Source organism: Octodon degus, unplaced genomic scaffold (assembly GCF_000260255.1).
Source record: "Octodon degus isolate 3935 unplaced genomic scaffold, OctDeg1.0 scaffold00226, whole genome shotgun sequence".
Lineage (NCBI taxonomy): Eukaryota > Metazoa > Chordata > Mammalia > Rodentia > Octodontidae > Octodon > Octodon degus.
Window position 1 is genome coordinate 2,384,726 of NW_004524802.1, and position 8,618 is coordinate 2,393,343.

Consider the following 8,618-nt stretch of genomic DNA (forward strand, 5'->3'; position numbering starts at 1 on the left):
ACTTCCCTCTAGGGCACTCTCCCATTCATCTGTTTCAAATCCAAAAACAAGACAATGGAATCCAAACAAGACAAGCAATCCTGTGCTCCTTGAGTAAGCAGAAAAAAAAAAAAAACAAACAAACAAACAAAAAAACACCTCTACCCCATTTTATTAGTCAGGCTCACAAAAATGAAACAATAGGACTTATAGGACCTCTGCCTGCAAGTTACTTCTAGGGAAACATTTTAATAAAACTTTGGGTCTATTTTCCTTAATTTTTATGAAAGGTGAAAATGCTAACCTATTTCTTTTCAGAAATTTAAGTGGGAAAAGCACAGTTATAGATGATTTAATACAGTACACATCACATATCCGATGATTTAATTTAGTACCCTGGTTTTGAGCTAGGTCTACTGGCCCATGCCTGTTACCCCAGCACTCAGGAGGCTGAGGTGGGAAGATAATGGCAAGTTCAGGGCTAGCCAGGCCTTATCTCAAAAGCAAAACAAAACCCGAATAAATAAATAAAACGCTTATTTTGGTTTGTTAAAGTCTTCAAAAACAAGCTAGTGAGTCTTTTCCCCTTCTCAGATATTTCCCTCCCAGTTTCTGAGATGATCGGGTGAGCCAGGCATTTCAAATACGGACAACATTCCTGCTGGTTGGCCCCTGAGGTTTTCCGGTGAGTAAGGTCCTGCCTGCCTTCTAGCACCGGCCCCTCATCCATCTGAGGAGCTGACTGCATCACACACATGCCCTTGACAGGTCCCCACCTGGAGTCAGGCTCCAGCAAGCCCGCACCCAGCGAGGGCCAGCGCCGAAGTTCCTCCAGGACGCTGAGCGGGCAGTGGAGCAGAGGGAAGGGCGCGGGGTCAGAAAGTAAAGTGGGGACAGAGCGTTCCGGAGGCGGGGGACAGGGCCATCCGAATGCAGTCTCAGGGCGCATCGGGTGCTCAGTCTTGACCTCCTGGAAACTGCCATCCTCGAGCAGGATGACCCGGGGAGGGCCAGAGGCAATGTCACCGTCGCCGGACAGAGCTCAGGAAGCCGCAAGTCGTGCGACCCGGCCGCCGCCGCCCGCCGAGGATGCGCGGCCCGCGGGATGCGGCGCCAGGGTCGCGGAGGGAAGGGCGGTGTCCCGCGCGCGGGAGCCCGGGGGACGAGGGACGCGGGGGGTACGGGAGGGTGGGCGCGGGGCGCCGGCGGCTCACCTTCTTCACCGACAGCGAGATGTTCTCCAGGATCCGGTCCTTCACCTCCCGCGGCTCCATGGCGCTGCCACAGGGGCGGGCCGAGGCGGGGTCCTCAGCGCGCGGGCCCGGGGCCGCCGCCTGCTCTGGGCCGCCTGCGGGAGCGCCGCTCTCCTGGAGAGGGGTAGAGGGGGGCAGAGCGAGGCGTTCAGCTTACGGTGGGACATAATCTGTCACTCCCTTTAAAGGCCGAGGTGAGAACTGAAATAGCAGACTATGTTCTGATGGTAGTCCTAATCTCCGGTTTGCGGAACCGGGGATTGAATTTAGATCCTTGCGTTTGCCAGTCAAGCGCTTATCCTACTGAGCCATCTCCCGGCCCTTCCGGTGTCTTATTTTACATCAAAAATACATATTTGTATTTATAGCAGTCATATTAGTGAATAATGATGACCTGAATGATTGAAAAATAATCAATTCAGCTGTTTTTCCTAGTTATGGAGAGGGAAGAAAATACTTTGGGCGGGGAGACCTCAAGCAAGAAGTGGCTCTGTACACCTCCTATAGTGTATGGAAGTGTTACCCCATTGGCTGGGGGCGCGGGGGGAGAAGCAGCCACGCTGGGCCTTGAGCCCAGGGGCCTTCGACTTGAAGGCTTGGAACTCACTAATGCGCACGGGCTAGCCGCATACCTATGGCCACCCTCCAGCCTCGACTTGAACCACTAAACCCCAGCACTGGTTTGGTTTGGTTTGGTTTTGTTGAGTCAGAATCTCGGTCACCAGGCTGGTGTGCGCTGGGACTTGGAATCTTCTTGCCTCAGCCTCCCAGAGTGCCTGGGATTACAGGTGTGCAGCACTACTCCCAAAAAGTGAACATTTTTATTGTTCTGTAATGATAGGCTCTTTGTGTTATCCACAGCTTTAAACAATTTCAATTTTAGTTACCTTTCTCCTGTTTCTACCCCAGACACACACTCAAGGATTCAATAAATAAAGCCTACATGTGTATAACTGAGCCCAGCCTAGTTGGCAGTTTCACACCAGTGTTTTGGTCTGGAAGGATTAGTGCTGTTTAAAACGTGAGCCGGATATGGTAGCACACCCCTGTAACCACTGCCAGCATTTGGAAGGCTGAGGCTGGAGGGGGGCCATAGGTGTGCGGCTAGCCCGTGCGCATGAGTGAGTTCCAAGCCAGACAGCACTGTATAGTGAGGCCCTGCCTCAAAATAATGGAGGAAATAGATGATAAATGTGTGTCGTGGCATAGGCCAGTAGTCCTACAACTCTGGGAGGCTGAGACAGCAGCAGCATCAATTTGGCCCAGCTGGCGCAATTTGGTGACAAGGCTGTGCCTCAAAATTTTAAAAAGGGGCCAGGTGTGGTGATGCACAACTGTAATCCCAGTACTCCGGAGGCTGAGGCAGAAGAGTCACTGCAAGTTCAAGGCCAGCCTGAGCTGCATATCAAGGCCCTGTTTCAAAAAGACAAAAATAAATAAAGATAAAAAAGAATCAGGGATGTAGCTTAAGCTAAGCGCTTATTCCACTGAGCCATCTCCCCGGCCCATCCAAAAATAAATAAAACTTAAATTGGAGCTGATGGCTAGCTCAGTGGTCGAGCACTTGACTAGCATACATAAGACCGTGAGTTCAATCCCCAGCCCCACAAAATAAATAATTTGAATCATCATAATTGTTTTGTCAATTATTCCCTTAGTATCACTTTTACTTGTATCTTCTTGTATGCCTTTTCCAAGTTAAATTTCTTCTTCTTCTTTTTTTTTTTTTTTTCTGGAACCGGGGATTGAACTCAGGCTCTTGCGCTTGCCAGGGAAGCGCTTATTCCACTGAGCCATCTCCCCGGCCCATCCAAGTTAAATTTCTTAAAATGGGGCTTTAAACTTTGTATTCCTTTTCCTAATAACTCTTTCAGTGACCCGGAATGTCCACATAAGTTATACACCAGCATTTCTCAGCCTGTTGCTTCCCTAATGGAGAAATCCTCCATGCTAATCAAAGTATCGACCTGTTCTATCACCCTTAGGGACCCTCTCTCCCTTGCTTGAAACGTCCTTCTCTTCCTCTTACTTTCATAGGCACGAGCATGCATGCGTGTGTATTTGTGTGTTACTGGGGACTGAACCCCGGGAAAGTTACCTGTATCCATGTTGGGCTAAAACTTACACTATTTCTTCTGCTCCAGCCTCCTGGAGGGAGCACCACCACTCCTGGCTGAAAGGTCATTTTATTTGTTTATTTATTTATTTTGATACTGGGGATCAAACTCAGTACCTTACACTTGCCAGGCAGGTGCTTATGCCACTGAGCTATCTGCCTGGTCAGTTAAAGGTCACTTTAAAGTCTTCAAATACTGCACATTTAGTCAGCACCTACTTTGTGGGCTGTGCTGGTTGCGTATCCATTCTTTCCTTTTATGTAGACCGTGATGTGCTTAGCATGTGCAAGGACCTGGGTTCAGTCCAGTCCCCAGCACCACACAAAAGAGAACAAAATGGCTGGGGCATGGTAGCCCCCACCTGTGATCCCAGCCCTGCAAGGCTCAGGCAGAGGATCACAGTGAGTTTAAAGCCAGCCTGGCAGTGAGAGACTGTCTCAAAAAAGAAAAAAACAAGAGAATCCATTGTTGTCACAAAACTGATGTTCTGTCGCACACAACTAGTTGCGTTGCCACTTAGAATGTCATAGAACTGAACCCCAGGTAGGGAATCACTTTTTGCAGCTAGCGCCTTCGCCTTGTTTTGTTATTAAGCTCCTCCAGTGCGAGGTAAAGGACACCTTATTGAAGCGGCCCAGTAAATATTGTGGATTTCACCTTTGTGGAGATTACAACAAAGACTTTCGAGCATAATACCCTTGAACAGGAAACAGGATGTTGAAGAAAGAACTTGTGTGCTGTATGTAAAGAATAATTGTGAGAAGGCCAGCCAAATAGCTCAGCGGATTAAAGTGCCTGCAAGCAGGCTCAGGGGCCGGGGGTTCAATCCCCAGGCCTGTTGTGCCGGCCCCATCCCCGGGGTGCCCTGAGATGGCAGTAGAGCCCGGGTGTGGTGGTGTATGCCTGTAATCCCGGCACTTGGGAGGCTGTAAACAGGAGGATCATTATAGTACAGTCTACATAGTGAGACCCTGTAGACCCTGTACTAAATAAAAAAAAAATAAAGAGAAATTGTGAGCCATAATCCTAGCACTTATGAGGCTGAGGCCAGCCTGGGCTATATAGTCAAGCCTTGTCTCAGAGGAAGCAAGTAAGAAGGAAGATTTTCCCTTGAGTAGTCAAAAGCACCTCTTCACATCTCTGGGGAGCCTCAGAAACCTTCCTGATCTCTAGCCTCAGACTGCTGAAAGATTGGGGGGGGGGGCGTGATCCCCAGACACACACACACACAGTTTTGTTTGAAGAAATTTTTCAGTCAGTCCTGGTGATATGCATCAGTAATCCCAGTTCCTCAGGAAGCTGAGACAGAAGGATCTCTTAGGGCAGCCCGTGCAACTTAGTGAGACCCTGTCTCAATATAAACTAAAACTGGCTCAGGATGCCCCTGGGCAGCAGGGCTCCGGGCCCAGCACCACTGCAGTCTAAAAATCAACATTTCTGTTGGAGTTGACAATGCAGTGCGAAAGCTGTGTCTGAGATGGAGTTGGGGGGTATTTTCAAGGGAAACTTGGTGGCTTTGTTGGGGATCAGAATCCCCAAGTGTGGGGCCGGGGAGATGGCTCAGTGGAATAAGCGCTTCCCTGGCAAGTGCAAGGGTCTGAGTTCAATCCTCGGTTCCGCAAAAAAAAAAAAAAAAGAATCCCCCAGTGCGGCTAAGCCTTAAAAAGTGCTCGGCACACACTGATGATGCACGCTTGAGCCTTCCATGCTCCATGTCCACCTGCACCCCCGCCCCCGGGGCTGCTTCCTGCCCAGGAGCACTCAGCCTTCCTCATACCTGTCATTCCTGGCATCCCTGCATTCTGCAACTGGGACTCCCTCCCGCAGCCCGCGCGGCAGGGAGCAGAGAGCTGCTGCTCATCCCCCCAGACGCCAGCAGTCACCTTGCTTGCCTTGTGCTTTGCTCAGTGGGTTCATCCCTCAACTTTTCACAGAAGGGCTGCAAGCCTAAGTGATGCCTCCCAAGCTCTCACCACGTTGTTGTCTCCTTCCCAACGCTTGCCACGCTTTCTGAGCGCAGCTGCACCTGTGTACCCCCACAGGCACTCACGCACACACCCCCCGCACATGTTAACCTCTGGCCCCTGCAGGAGGTGAAGCCCCAGGGATGCCTCTCCACTGTCCACTGGGGTGTAGACCGAGGCCTGCAGCAGGCCTCTGCCTTTGGCAGGAGTGTTAGCACTTAAGTTAATGCTTAACGCGGCTATACTGCTGTCTCGTCCCACTGGCTTTAGCCTCACATGACCGAAGCCCACACGACCTGAGGTACCTGTCCGTGCTCTCTTCTCGTAGCTCGCCCCACCGCAAAGCTGCCCTGGGGTCACAGGGCCTGCCTGGGCTTTTCCTTTTTCCCAGCAGTACAGTATGGAGCCTCTGCGCTGAGCCCATGCAGTGCGAAGCTGTGTCGGAGATGGCGGATGCCTGGCCCTTGTTTTTCAATTCTGAGACACTGTCTTGCAAAGACACCAGACTGTGCAGGCTGCGATGAGACTTGGCCATCCTTCTGTCTCAGCCTTCCGGAATTGAGATCACCGCCACCACCCCCAGGTTACATTAGTCACTTCACATCAGGGAAAAAATCATTGATGTTTGAATAGTAATTTTATAATCTACCTTCTTCCATTGTCTTATTATTTTTGAACAGTTTTTCGGTTGATTCTTAGGTTCTCCGACACACATTTAGAAATAATGATTTTTTTGAGTGTTTTTAGACAGTCTCACACTGTAGCCCACGTCAGCCTTGAGTTCACTGTGATCCTCCTGGTCCAGCCTACTGAATCCTGGGATTACACGTGTGTGTCACCACACCCAGCTGATAATCTTTGGTTAAACTTTCATGCTCTACACTGGCCAGCCAGCATTTCCCCCTACAATATTAAATAATGGGGTCAGGCCAGGGTCTAAGCGCCTGCCTGGAAACACAAGGACCCGGGTTCAGTGTCCAGTACCACATATGTGCCGGCCACCAAAACGTGGTAGAGCATACCTGTAACCCCAGCACTGGGGAGGCTAAGACCAAAGGATCACTACAAGGCTGAACTGTGCAGTGAGACCCCGTACCAAATAAATAACTAAATAAATAATGGGGTCATGACAGGACTCACTTCCTGTCTTTTGACCTGAAGTGTTCTTTTTTTTTTTTAATTTTTTTTTTAAATTTTATTTATTTATGTGTGTGTGTGTGTGTGTGTGTGGCCAGCTCAGCCCACCAGGGGGCGGGGCTGGCTGGCATGTGGTGCTGGGGATTGAACCGCGGTCCCTGTGCTTTGCCAAGCTTGTTCCAAGTAGGTGCTTTAGACCACTGAGCCATCTCACCAGCCCCTGACCTGAAGTGTTCTTAATAGTTATTGATCACTAATTATAAAGCATTGTCCTGGATGTGAAACATGATTAAAAGAAGAATAACTAGGTACGGTGGCACAAGCCTATAGTCCCGGCGCGCAGAGAGGCTGTGGCAGGGGCATTACAAGTTTGAGTTCCTCTTGGGGAACTTAGTGAAACTATCAGAATTTATAAATATTTAGGGGCCGGTGAGATGGCTCAGTGGTCTAAAGCACTACTCAGAACAAGCTTAGCAAAGCACAGGGACCGCGGTTCAATCCCCTAGCACCACATGCCAGCCAGCCCCGCCCCCTGGTGGGCTGAGCGGGCCACACACACACACATACACACACACACACACACACACAAATAAATAAATAATTTAAAAAAAAATTATTGGGGCTGGGGAGATGGCTCAGTGGAATAAGTGCTTCCCTAGCAAGCGCAAGGGTCTGAGTTCCATCCCTGGTTCCGCCCCCCCAAAAAATAATAATAATAAATAAAATATAAAAATTATTGCCAGGTGTAGTGGTACACACCTGTAATCCCAGCACTTGGGAGGCTGAGGCAGGAGAGTCACTTTGAACTTGAGACCAGCCTGGGCTAAAAGTGAGTTCAAGGCCAGCCTGAACTGCATAGTGAAACCCTATCTCAAAAAGACATAATAGGCTGGTGAGATGGCTCAGTGGTCTAAAGCACTACTCAGAACAAGCTTAGCAAAGCACAGGGACCGCGGTTCAATCCCCTAGCACCACATGCCAGCCAGCCCCGCCCCCTGGTGGGCTGAGCTGGCCACACACACACATACACACACACAAAATAAATAAGCAAATAAAATTAAAAAAAAATAAAATAAAAAATAAAGCAAACATAGGGGCAGGGAGATGGCTCAGTGGAATAAGCGCTTCCCTGGCAAGCTCAAGGACCTGAGTTCAATCCCCGGTTCCATGAAAAAAATAAATAAATAAATAAAGCAAACACAGTGGAAAAGAATAAAGTACTTTAGGGGCCGGAAAGATAGCTCAGTAGAATAAGTGCTTGCCTGCCAAGTGCAAGGGCCTGAGTTCAATCCCCGGTTCCGCAAAAAAATTAAAAAAAGAATAAAGTACTTTAGTGTGATAGATCATCTAGATTTTCCCCTGGATTGGCTCAAATGTCCTAGATTAATAAAGAAAATAGTAATTTAACACAACACCTCACACTTTTGGGCATGTTCAGGTAAGACATGTGCATGACATGGGGACCATATCTGGTGACTTCCCACCACAATTCTGCCCTAGAGTCTAGTGGTAGACTGAAACCTCCTTTGAAGCGGCAAATGTTGGTTGTTCAATCCCACGATGGACACTGACTGGTACGACTGGAACCCAACAAGACAGACCCCTTGCTCCACAGGATGAGCAAGGACCGCAGAGGCTGAGCAAAACACAGTGCCTCCCCCAAGCACAAGCACACCCCACTCCAGAGCAGCAGCCAAAGGAGACCCACCCTCCTTTGGAAATAGAAGTAAAAGTGAAATAACATGGATGCTCAATGCTTGTTTTCCCTGTTTCCCCAGGTACTAGAGAGTGACTCGAGGCCCGTCGATCTGGATTTCATGGCCAGCCTTTCTCATCTTCTGCCTTAAGACAGGGTCTCAAGCTTGTGATCTTTCTGCTCAGCCTCCCAGAGCCTGGGTTATGGTTATGCACCACCACACCCAGCAAGATAAAATATGCTCACAGCCAGGACTTGTGGTGCTCTGCTCCTGCGGTTGGAAACGTGCTCAAATTGGCATAAACTAGCACAAACTCAACAGAGGGCAACTTGGCAATAAATAGTAACAGAAAATGAGCTGAGTATAGTGGTGCTCACCTATAGATTGAAAGTGTGGCCCTCGGAACATAAGACTAATTTTGTCTTTTGCTAGACCCACGTTTATTCTTTAGAAAATCTCCAATTTTGTTTT

At 49.1% G+C, this 8,618-nt stretch overlaps 1 protein-coding gene across 1 annotated transcript in view; it reads left to right on the forward strand.

Moving 5' to 3' along the window:
- Positions 1–1,251: 1,251 nt before the first annotated feature.
- Hsp90aa1 (heat shock protein 90 alpha family class A member 1) overlaps positions 1,252–8,618 on the forward strand; it is a 41,770-nt gene continuing 34,403 nt past the window's right edge. Inside the window, exon 1 of the mRNA XM_004645431.2 lies at positions 1,252–1,356. Coding sequence (XP_004645488.1) covers positions 1,252–1,356 — 105 coding nt within the window. The remainder of the gene's footprint in view (positions 1,357–8,618) is intronic.